General features: G+C 37.7%; 1 protein-coding gene across 4 annotated transcripts in view; it reads right to left on the bottom strand.

Moving 5' to 3' along the window:
* The window catches only part of GMPS (guanine monophosphate synthase), a 54,804-nt gene that overhangs the window by 29,179 nt on the left and 12,558 nt on the right, over positions 1–13,067 (bottom strand). For 2 of the 4 annotated variants that reach the window (XM_023621172.2, XM_023621173.2), the window contains exons 2-3: positions 7,460–7,641; positions 4,286–4,400 (exon numbers count right to left, since the gene is read on the bottom strand). In XM_023621172.2, coding sequence (XP_023476940.1) covers positions 4,286–4,400; positions 7,460–7,641 — 297 coding nt within the window. The remainder of the gene's footprint in view (positions 1–4,285; positions 4,401–7,459; positions 7,642–13,067) is intronic. The other 2 variants (XM_070239212.1, XM_023621174.2) reach the window with 1 other exon arrangement.

Genomic DNA, 13,067 nt, shown 5'->3' with positions numbered 1-13,067 from the left:
AAGGTCCTAAAAGCCTCAAAGAAACCCACGCAGCACTCCCAGTCCACCATCCCAACCAGATCAGCTCCTCCTCCATCTGTCTTATATGCCAAGGTTTTATAATAGGTTTAGATTTGGGAAGGAGAACAGGAAAGAAAGTATGCCAATAAAAATAATTTGACAAAACCTTGTGGGAGTAGATAGAGAAACCAAACATTTGTAATAAAGATGTTTCTTAGGATGCTAAAGAGCAAAGAGACAAGTCACAATCTAGAAGGTTATCTGCAATACATATAAACTGACAAAAGTTTAGTATCCAGCATACATAAACGCAATAAAAAAAAAAATACAAGGGCCAGCCCAGTGACGTAGTGGTTAGGTATGAGTACTCTGCTTCAGCAGTTTGGGGTTCGCAGGTTCAAATCCCAAGGACGGACCTACACACCACTCATCAAGCCATGCTGTGGTGGCATCCCACATAAAAAGTAGAGGAAGATTGGCAACAGATGTTAGCTCAGGACCAATCTTCCTCACCAACAAAAAATAAAAATAAATTTAAAAAATTTCAATACAAAAATGAGCAAAAATCACAAGCAAGCTTTTAAAGTAAAGAAGACACTAATGGCAAATAAATATACAAACCTTCCAATTATAAGAAAAATGACCATCAAGATTACAGTGTGATCCCATTTAACACCTCTTCAGAAAGACAAAAAAAGAAGAAAAATCTCACCATGTCAATACTTCACAGGGATACAGAGCAGAGGGAATTTTTATATACTGCTGTTGGAATGTAGATTGGGGGTAAATATCATCACTTAGTGAAGTTGAGATACAGCATTTTAAACCATGGTTACCCAAGAAAAAAGTCTGTGTATGTACAACACGAGAAGACAAGTACAAAAATAATTGTAGCAGTATTATCTGTAACAGCAAAAAAACTGGAGAAAGACCAGCAATACCAACAATGGAATGTATAATTAATTTGTGCTATATTCAAACAATAAAATTCAGTAGTGAAAATGAATAACTTACAATTAAATGTATTAACATGAATGAATCTCAAAACCAAAGCTGAAATTAATACACACAGTATGATTTTATTTATATAAAGATCAATGAGCAAAACTAAATAACATTATTTAGGAATATAAACATACATATAAAGCTATAAAGAAAAGAAAGGGAATAAACAACAAAATTCAGAAAAAGTGTTAGCCCAAGAATCTGAGCAAAGAAAAATATAAAGAGAGTTTCAAAAGTTGTAATATCCTACTTCTTATGCTGAATTGGGGGTAAATCAGTGAGAGAACAGGAGCAGTGAGCAGGACAGACTTTTTTCTTCTAGGGCAAAGAACTACCAGGAAGCAGTTAGAAAGGCTCTGACAAGAGAGACCACTTCTCAGAGAAAGATGGCACGTAGACACTGAAATTACCGAAATTTCAGGACACCAGAGGGGGCAAAGGCACATCCTCAAGTGAGACCTTTAGTGCCAAAATTACCCAACTAATCATCACTAAGAAGTGGCAGTCCTTCACCAATAGCAATACTTTATGGAAAGACAATAATTTCTACCCAAAGGACCAAGATCAGCCTATTCTGTTATCCTACTATGAAAGTTCAGATGGCACAAAGGCAAAATTTTTTATGCATTTCACATGAGCAGGCCCGCCTCTGGCTACCATAAGATCCCTATTCAATGACAGAAAAATCTGGCCTTACAATTATACAGGGGACCAACATAATGGTCAAGCAGCCACTATCACTTAAATTAAGGAAGCATCTTCCAGATCTATTGCACTATAAGTGGGTCCTAAAAAATACCCTTGTGAGACTCTTCCTTAGAGAATGTTATATAGTGCTTCACAATACACTAAAAACCATTCAACTTAAACTTCTGCTATAGGATTAATACTGACTACTCTGGTTAAGAGTCAATAAATTACATAAATACATTACATTCTGGGAAAAAGGTATATTTAAAAAAAAAGTCAGACAATTTCCAATGTTCACCTCAATTGGGATGCAGGCTCTTCTAAGAAAATACATTCGTTAGAATACGCAGTGGAAAAAGTCTAAAAGTAAGTTACTATCCAAGTCAAATTCACAATCACCATTTGGCTTTTTGGAGAACACTAACAGGGGGAAAAGACCCTTTTACTATAAAATGCTTGTTTCTAGATAAGAAAATATCCCTTGTTGTAGATTTTGTACTTTACATATTTTTAGTGACCAGTATTTCCTCTAAATCAAAGTGGAAAACAACAATCAATTAGCAAGAAATGAAATCAGATAGAGCTGTTTTACACACGAGTGATTTCTAATATTCTGCTCTTGTATCAAGAAAAGGAATAATAAAAATATTCGCATTCTTATGTGAACACTGATTGATATTTCTTGCCTTCACTGAAAGCTCCCGAGTCAGCTGGAAGAAAATCTATTGGTCCGTTCACTTTCTACCTTTCAAACAGCTTCCCTCTGTGCAATACTCCTATTAAAGCACAATAGTTTCAACCAGGTTGTTTAAAAAAGAAAGAAACTCATTCTGTTTTGCCCACTTACCAAAATTTTAAATTATCCCCAATCCAAAGACTTAAAACAACTCAGTCAGTGGGAGAAAGAATGCAACATCTTTACTATTAAGCCATACGTGCAAGAAATTGAAAATTAACAGGTAATTCTCAATAAAAATTAGGGAGGACCAGAATATCACGAGGGAATTAAAAAGCTGATATTTTAGTTAACACAATTCCATTTTGGCTAATTAGGATCTCACACATCAATTTCACTTGTATTCTGACCCTGTCTTCCCTTTCACTTCAGTACGTGCTAAAGTCAAACAGGAGGCAGAAGGGAAAAAGAGTTCAAGCTAACGCACAAACATGCGAATCCACAGCACTACATTTATCTGGCTATTCCTATCATGGCAGAAAATTCTGAGTTTATAAAAAAAAAAGTATCCTGCTTCCGACACTAGAAAAGGCAAAATACTGTAACATATCAGTTAATAATATTATTATATTACTCAGGGAATACTTCCCAGCTAACCCAATTTTCAGGTGATCTGGTTAAATAAGATAAATTGTTAAAAATTTTCTCAACTAGAAAATCATTTTGCTTACAATCACCATGGATAACTTTCCTTAAATTTTTACTCATATCCCCACCTCCTTAGTAAATAGATCTTAGTGAATAAATCATTCTTTCATAAGTGAGAATTTAGCATTTATTGGCTCAGTATTATCTTTCTATCATCTATTCAATAATCACATTCTACTTGTCTGGTAAACCTACACTACTTAAAAATAAAGTAAGCACAACAGCCAAAATAGATTTCTAAACATTTAACTCATAGAAGAAGAGCTCAACTCAAGACCTCAGTTAGTCCCTATTTATTCTTGCTTTTGATATAACTCCAAGATACATACTTATTAACAAACATTACCATGGAGACACCTCGCAGACACCACCTTAACCAAATGATCAATATAAACATCACATATCATGGCACAAATCAACACTGTGTGCTCCCTAACAAGGAACTCTGAAAACAGCTCAGCAGCACTTCCGTCCTCCTGCCAGAAACACAGAACCGGAACCTAAGAATGAGGGAACATCAAACCAACCAAAACTGAGCAATGTTCCACAATGTAAATGACATGTACTTTTTTTTTAACTGTCAAGGTCATGAAAGGGAAGGAAAGATTAAGGAATGGTTCCAAACCAAAGGAATCTAAACAGACAAGAAAACTAAATACAACACATGGTCCTGGATCGGATCTAGGACTTAGAAAGGACATTAACGAGACAAACAATGAAAAGCGCACAGTCTGTGGACAGATGCTAACACTGAATCAATGCTAACTTCCCGATTTTGACAGTTGTACTATGGTTATGCAGGAGAGAGTCCTAGTACTTAGGTAATACAACAAGCAATAGGACACCATATCTGCAACTTACCCTCAAACAGTTAAAAATGCCAAGACTCAGGAAACTGAATAAAAGTACACAGGAGCTCTGCATAGTATTTCTGTACCTTTATGTAAATGTGAATGTCTAAATTTTTTTTAAATGGACAATGTGTTGTTGAATACAGTAATAACATAGTTACTTTTCTGAAAATAGGTTCCTACTCAGGTCAGTTCTGCCATACTAGTGTAGCATTTCATAAATAGTTGCAATACACACAAATGATCTCATACAACTAAATATCCTAAATACTCCAAAAACAGAAAATACTAACACAGTAGGAGTCACAAACAGAATAAAATTAAGTCAACTCTTAAGGCCAATTCACGGATGTACCTGCATGCCATAGCAAATCCCAAGAACAGGCTTGCCAATAGTGAATATCGCTGGGTCAAACCAGGGTGCATCTTCCGCATACACAGAATTAGGTCCTCCAGAAATGATAATAGCACTGTGGATTTAAGAAAGTGGGTCAGTGAAGAACCCCTAACTGCTCATTTTTACTCAAAGTCTATGCCCTCTCTCCCTTGTTCCACTGAGGGAGACTCAATACAGATTCAGAGACTGTTACGTGTTCGGTATATTGGAGCAGACTCAGATTCTATCACAGCTAGTTAATATCCTTCTACACAGCTTCATTATCTTTACTTTATTGCAATACGTGGAAGTCTACCAATTCAACATTCACTTGTAAATAAGCACAAACTTTCAAATATATAAATACCAATGTTTCTACCTGTGAAGGTTAGCATGCATTTGTTTCAACTGTTTTCTTCATCAATGGAAGAAGCAAATGAGAATTCTAAAGGGAGATGGAGAAAATATAGGTCTTCTGGGAGACAAGGAGTAAAGCAGGTCACAGGACAACTGAAGGTATTATGAAGGTCCTGGATGACTCCGAGCAAAACGCTCTACAACAAAGGATGGCAGACTGTGAAGAATTACCTAACTTTGCCTGTTTAAAACCTGTCCAACATTCCCAACAGTTTTACCTGAGACCCAGGAAAGGGAGCTAACATCTTTTGCCCCATACGCCCTGCTCTCAGAACCAGGTCTATATTATAACTTAGCATGTTACAGCTTACAGAGCCTTCTATGGATTCATTTGGGAGTCAAATATTATTATAAAGAAAGCAGCAAACTCAGGCCTATTCTATGTTCCTCATCTGACCACTGATAGGTCTAATTTGGCCCTCAGTATTCACTCAAAAAAATTTAGAACACTTTAATATTATGAATCTTACATAAAAATTCAGATTTCTGGTCTTTAGGAAAAAGCAGAAAAAAATCTGTCATCCTGGGCCTTCACCGTGGCATGGCCACAAGTAACTGGAGCCATGGGCAGACCTGCACCTTCAGACTCCACGTGCTCTCCACCCTGACACACAGGCCCACCTGCAGAGCACAGGCAAACTCAAGCCCCTCACTCGATTTAAAGTACCCTCAAATTCATTTTAAGTTTGAGTTTTCAGGAGGATTACAATTTACTTTATAATTAGTGGCTGCCTGCCATGTAAAAACATACAAACTAAAATGCTAAGCTTATACTACATCCAGAAGAATAACATAACAAAAGTCAAATTCATAAAAATTGCTCTGCAAGCGAGGGCACTTTAAAAAATATATAACAATATTTAAGTGAGCTCAAAAGCCCCACTCTTTCAACTCTGTATCGGGAACATGAATTATGGTATATATTATGTCTGTTAGCCTATCTCCTACAAAAGAGCCTGAAGACAACCACTCAGATGATCAATGTGACAGCTTTTAGATAAAAATTCTAAAGGGATGAGGGGTTAGCCCAAAGGATAGCTATGTAACGTAGCTCCTTAAAAATGCAGAAGCTAAAATTCTGTAAAACACATTTAATAAAACAATCAAGACCTCTAGAATTGTAGTATGTTATCTTTAGTTGTATAAAGGATAACCACCATGGGGCCCCAGCATCCCTCAATAATCTGCTAAACAACTCAAGGCTGTAAGATTCTTAATACTATTAGAAAGAAAAGGCAGTAGACTCAGGCAAGGATAAAACTTAAGCAGCACTTAAACCAATTACAAAAATTCTTATCTCAGTAAGTCTTTAGAAGAGCTAATCACTCATCCTGAGTCTGCTATTTCTACCCTGCTATTATTCTGAAACTAACTTGCAATCGCAAGGCCCAATAAGCCATACGCATTCCAGATACCAATTTTAGGTATGAGGCAGATTAAGGTTCTAAAAAGAGGTAGGTTAAGATGTCTCTCATATCATTAAAACTAATCCTTATTCTAGAAACACGGTGGTCAAACACGTGTCTCAGCAGAAAGGATTATAGGAATGAAAGCTACAACCTGTAGTTCCCACTCTACACAGAAAAGAACCTCTAGGCACAAGCGGAACAGGAACTGTTTAGGGTCAGGGGACAGGAAAAACAATCAAGACTTTTATTTCCAAGCATTTGGCGACCCTATTCTAAACATTTAGTCTGGGTTAGTTTGCTGGGGAATTTCTGTTTGTTTTGGGTGGGAGAATGCAGCATGGATCTCACAGAGCCATTCGGATTTCTCAAACAGTTTTCTGATTCCCCTAAAACTGGTTCTCACTGGCCATCAAGATAGCTGAATTAGATAAACTCAAAGGTCCTTTCTGACTCTAAAAGTCTACAGTTTAAAAAAACAGCTGTTTTCAATCTGCATCCTGAGACTAGAACAGGGTTAAATTTAAACCTGCCCTTTATGGGGCAGGTTTTTTTCCAATTCATTCTATTTCAGAAACAAGAATCCCAGGATAATATATACAGGTCTACGAAGTCTTTAAAAGTTAGCCACTTTTCTAATGGAAAAAAATTATGTTTTTAAGAAAAATTAAACACATATTTTGGAAGAAACATAGCATTAAGGTTTAAGAGCCAATTAAGGATATAACCTGCAGTTGCTTGCTTCTGGATAAGGGTCAATAAAAAAAGGACATCAATTCCATGAGAAAAGGCATAGTATTAACCAGAAACTGTTGTTAAAAGGAAGAAACTAAATATATAAGTTGTCTGTCATTTTGACTAGTTCTAAGAGTACAAGCTGTGGAATTAGCACTTATATTAAGAAATCTTAAGACTTAAGAAATCTTCATACTTTAGAAACCAGCCTCTTGCGATAGGAAGCAAAAAAGACTCATTGTACACAGAATCCTTCTCATTTAGGTATTCTAGCCACTGCACATATTCCTTTGATCAAATGCTCTGGAATATGGATGAATGAATGACCATAACAGCCAAATCTAGGCCTGATCCAGACATCCTATAAAATATAAAATACTCAACTAAGTTCTTATACCCATGCAATCAAAATCTTTTCCTTTAATTTTTTAAAATTTTCCCCTATTTTTTTTTAATCAAAGTCATGGGAAATTTCTTGTAAAACCATTCCATGTCTTATCTTCACAAAAAAATGTAGTGCCCAAGCAAATTAATAATAAAGTATCTCACAGTCTAAGCTCAGCCTCCTCAGAAAAACATAAGTGAAAAGTGTTACCGGAATCCTTGCTCTTTTATGGCAAATGCTGGTGTTTCCAAGGGGAAGATTTCAGACTGCACAAACAGTTCCCTCACTCTTCGGTCTATGACTTTCCCATACTGAGCACCAGCATCCAGAATGACAACAGCTCCTTCGCAGTGGCGGCGGCCATCCTTAAGGTCTCCTCCAGCATTCTCCAGCTGCAAGTATTAACACAAATGTCTTCTTAATCATGAAAATTAGAGCTACTCTGAAAAACAGTGGTCATTGTCAGCTCCAAAAACACAGTGAAACAAAAACTGTTAACTTAGGACTTTCTGAGTTACCAATTCAAAACGCTTCTTTTAAAGGGAAGAGTCTTACACATATCCATATAGAGGCATACATAAACACTTTCATAAAAGCCACCATTTACTTACTACACGATACAGTCACCACATATGACGCATCTTGTGTGCATTATCTAATATCATAGGGTGAGTATACAACACAGCTGTGCCAAAATATGGTCCTGGTAGATGCCTGTTATATTGGCATTATTATTAATGGTGCCTCCTTCGAATCTCAAAAGCATCCCAATTTGGACAATAAATTATATGGTCACCCTACCCAACAGTCACAGTACTCCTAGGAGGGATATACAGATGAGGAACTGAAAGTTTGCTGCCAGAGTATAAGCTTGCCCAAATCCATCTTATTAATATTTTTTGTATTACCTGAGGAAAATGACATATATGCATATAACCTACACATTAAAATTTTTAAAAAGCTTTTTACTGTTATCTCTGCCAAGTGTACACTGATAACACACTTTTCTAGAAAGCAATTCGGCAAAATGTAAAATTTTTAACTATGCGTGCTGAAATATTTACCTGGAACTGGCTTCAAACAATGCAAGAGTGGGTGGGTGTGGATGGAACACAACTGCCAATGCAGTAAAATCACTGGAGCGGGGTGACAGGCACACTGAGCTTGTTTTAGTTCAGCCTGTATTCTGTTTATATTTTACATAAGAAAAAGCTTTAAAAATTTGTATGTGCCTTGGAAATCCACTTGGAGGACACGTACACAATACAATCCCATTTTAAAATATTTTGTGTAAAAGTGCAAGAGTGTTGTGCATGTAAGAAAAAGAAACATTTGTACAGATATACACCAAAATATTGAGAGGTTATATCGGAATGATGGGATTACAGGTGATTTTAAATCAATCTTTCTTTACACTCCAATATTTCCTAAATGTTTACAATAAACATATTTTTGGACTTTTTCCCCTCCAGTTGTAAAATTTGCACATAAAAAAATTTAAACCAGTCCTCTAGGCCCGCGTGTAACCCTGTCTATCCCTCTTCCCTCTCTATTTACATGAAAGAGTAAATGCAGACCTCACACCGCCACTAACACTGCTGCTGCAGTAGTGAGAAGCCACCTAGAGGGGCTCTGTGGGAGGGACCTCACCACAGGCCAGGATCACCGAGATCACGAAAATGAAGGTTTTAATCATATCAATATCGAATATAGAAAAGTCAAATCACAGAGAGCGAAGTTTATAGAATATTAGTGCAAGAAAGGCTAAAACTTTCTCCTTTTAAACCTTTGCCCTTAGTCTTAGTGCACGCGCGAACGCACAAGCACCACGCGCGCGCGCACACACACACACACACACTCCCTTCTAAGGAATTTACCTAGTTTCTTAATCTTTTTTTGTAAAGAACAGTTAAAGTATTTTCGAAAGACACTGTTACAGTGTAAATTTCTCAGATTCAGTCTCATTATCACCTTCACACTTTTTACCAAATCCAAGTGCATCCAGTTTATTTTCACAGGACAGTCAGAGTTCTCACTTTGCATGACTTTGATATGCACACATTTCAGTGACCACTGTTTATACCAAGGCTTAGTTAACTAACACCAGTCCCCAACAGCATGGCTCAGTCACCATTTATTAAATGTGAGTAATTACATCAAGTACAAACTCGCTGCCAGCTCTTCAGTCCACAATCATCACATAAATAACAGAAGCGCATCATAATCAGTGACCAATCACAGCCCTTCTTTCAAGGCTGCTGGTGATTAGTCACCACACAACAGCCAAGAAGAGTGTGATTGTGTTGCCTCCTTGTCACCCAGTGAGAAATCCACACAACATCTTACACATATGGATAATCCAAAAAGGGGTCTAACCAACAAAGGTGAAAGTGCAGCAAACAAATGAGAAGTGACGCGCTGGAAGAGAAATTTGAGACCCATATAAGTGCAGTTACAGAAGAAATAGTGGGCCACGGCAATGCTGACCCTGCTGCACTTGGAGCAGCTCTAGATGTGCAGCCAGAGGAGCCGCGAAGGAGAACTCAGGGATGTTAGGGAGGAAAGCGGCTGCAATGAAAAGGATGAGAGTATCCCAGAGGAAGTAGCTCCAGGAAAAAGACTTCAAATTAAAGAAACTCTTGGAGATGTTTTAAAGCGCAAAGGAGAGAATACTGAAAGCCACAAAAGCCCAGGGAAGACACAAAGGGAAGCACTGTTCAAATTACTCTTGTAAGTTTTTTAACAAAGAAATAAACAATTCTCAATGTTTCTAATGTTTTAAGTTATACTTAATTTAAACAGAAGAGGGAGCACTATAAAGTTCTAAAAGTTATCTGAACCAAGATTCCTTCTAAAAATTCAGGAAAATTAAAATCACATAAAAGAAAAACAAAAGGTAGAGAAGTTAAATTCCATACAAAGTTACCAAAAGTTAAAAAAAAAAAAAAAGAGTAAGGAATAGAATAACATCTCCACAAGAGACCAAGGCAGAAAGACAATCAACAGATCGATACTAGAAGGAATTATTTCTAAATGAGCTAAAAAATATTAAGAAAATTATACAAGGAAGATAAGAAATAAGTGTTGGCGAAGATGTGGAGAAAAAGGGACCCTCGCGCACTGCTGGTGGGAATGCAAACTGATGCAGCCACAGTGGAAAACAGTATGGACGTTCCTCAAAAAGTTAAAAATATAACTGCCATATGATCCAGCAATTCCACTTTTAGGTATTTATCCAAAGAAAACAAAAACACTAACTCAAAAAGATACATGCACCCATGTTCACTGCAGCACTATTTACAGTAGCCAAGGCTTTGGAAACAACGCAAGCGCCCAGCAGTAGATGAATGGATAAAGGTGAATGGATGAAGACTCAGACACTACGTCACCTGCCTGAGGACACCGGCAAAAGCCGGACTAAAATGTGAGTCTTTTCTAACTCCAAAACAATTAGCACTACAGAAGGAAAGTGCATAAATATGCATTATATTTTTGCAAGACTATCTTCAAAATTATTTTATATTATTTTACTACTTAAAAGGGGTAAGCTTTATTACTTTAGAAAGTTTGCTTACTTGAGTGAAATAATGTTCTGTTGATGTCTGAGAAAATTATCATTATACTATATAAATGATACCAGAAACTGAATGTCATCAATACTAAACTCAAGTTGTTGCCCTTTAAAAAGACCTTTCACTTTTTTTCTTTTTTTTTTGAGGAAGATTAGCCCTGAGCTAAGTGCTGCCAATCCTCCTCTTTTTGCTGAGGAAGACTCATCCTGAGCTAACATCCATGCCTTTCTTCCTCTTTTTTTTTGTATATGTGAGACACCTACCACAGCATGGCTTGCCAAGTGGTGCCATGTCCGCACCCGGGATCCGAACCGGTAAACTCCAGCAGCCAAAGCGGAACGTGCGCACTTAACTGCTGCGCCACTAAGCCAGCCCCTCACTTTTTCTTTTTGAGGAAGACTGGCCCTGAGCTAACATCCATGCCCATCTTCCTCTACTTTATATGTGGGACACCTATTATAGCACAGCTTGAGAAGTGGTGCCATGTCCGCACCCAGGATCTTCACCGGTGAATCCCGGGCCACCAAATCGGAGCATGAGAACTTAACACTGTGCCACCAGGTCGACCCCTAAAAAGACCTTTCACTTTAGAAGTCTTCAATTGTCAAAATAAAATTAAAAGTTTAGGGTTAAAAGAGATTTTTAAAACACACATTTTAGTGATCTGGGATACTCAATTACCCAGAATAGTCTGTTCACTATCAAGATACTCAAAGTTTGACCACATTTACTTATCTAATCTCACCACACCTAACAACTCTGGAAAAGCAGTACAATTTCTTCACAAAATGATCCAACACCTCCAGTACTTTAGAAATTTCAATTGACTTCAAAGGTTTTTCATAAGAGACCCTCATCTCACATCAGAGGCTGAATGAAGCAGGTGCCCACAACTAAAGGGGAGGCTCCCTAGCTCCTGACTTTACCAAAGACTTGTTCTATCCTCTTCTTTTTTCGTTTAGAAAAATGTTAAACCTGCATAAAAGTTGAAAGTATGGTACAACGAACACCACCCTCCAACTAAATTAAACAATTAGTAATATTCTGCCACACCTGCTTTATTTCTATTTATATATACTTTTTCCTCTAAACTACTGGAAAGTAAATTGTAGATATTTCGCTCCCCCCAAAATTTTCGGCACACACCTCCTACGAACAGGGACATTCTCCTACGTAACTACAATACCATTATCAAATCCAAGAAATTTAACACTGATAGTATCTACAAACGAATTTCCCCAAATGTCACAAATAATGTCCTTTATGGATTTCTTAAAAATTCCAGGGGCTGGCCCAGTGGTGTAGTGGTTAAGTTTGCATGCTCTGCTTCACTGACCCAGGGTTCCCAGGTTCAGATCCTGGGCACGGCACCAACCTACCCACTGCTGGTCAAGCCATGCTGTGGCAGCATCCCACATACAAAATAGAGGAAGACTGGCACAGATGTTAGCTCAGCACAATTTTCCTCAAGCAAAAAGAGGAAGACTGGCAAGAGATGTTGGCTCAGGGCCAATCTTCCTCACCCCCCCAAAAAAAAAAATTTCTGGAACCCTATCAAGGACCACACACTTGGCACATGCACTGTCATGTCACTGTCTCCTTTAATCTAGAAGTACTTACCTGTTCACCTTTTTATGGTCTCTCATGACACTGAAATTTTTTAAAAGTTCAGACCAGCTTTTTGTACAATGTCCCACAACCAGGGTCTGTTTGCTGGCTTATTTAGAACAATTAGATTCCAGATAAACACTTTTTGCCAACAATTTTACATTGGTGATGTTATCACGTCTCTGACGTGATACAATGACAAGGACACAATGTCATTTTGTTCCACTCTGGTGACGACTGACTCTGATCACTTTTAAAACATGCCTGTGTGCTCAAAAGAAAAAAAAATCTGATTCAAGCCCTCTCCCCTGCTTAAAACCCTACAGTGACTTCCCCCTAGAATAAAGTTCAACAAAGTCCAAAACACTTTCCAAGCCCTATGAGACCACGGCCTACTCTTGTAGCCTAAACTGCTCTTTAAACTCTGCACAGTCCCACAGAGAGGCATGTTGTCTTCTCTGGCTGAAAAATCCCAACATGGATGAATCAATCTCAAACATGCTAACTGAAAGAAGCCAGACACCTGTGAAGTCACACTATTTCTCAAATTTCCCATTAGCCCAGTGACACGGCTGCCACTGTCATGGTCACAGTCATATACAATTTGATATAAAATCTCTTAAGGGTAAGAGATTCCC

This window comes from Equus caballus, chromosome 16 (genome assembly GCF_041296265.1).
Source record: "Equus caballus isolate H_3958 breed thoroughbred chromosome 16, TB-T2T, whole genome shotgun sequence".
In the NCBI taxonomy this organism is placed as follows: domain Eukaryota; kingdom Metazoa; phylum Chordata; class Mammalia; order Perissodactyla; family Equidae; genus Equus; species Equus caballus.
The sequence above is the reverse complement of the archived record's forward strand: the minus strand, read 5'-3'. Positions and strand labels throughout refer to the sequence as shown.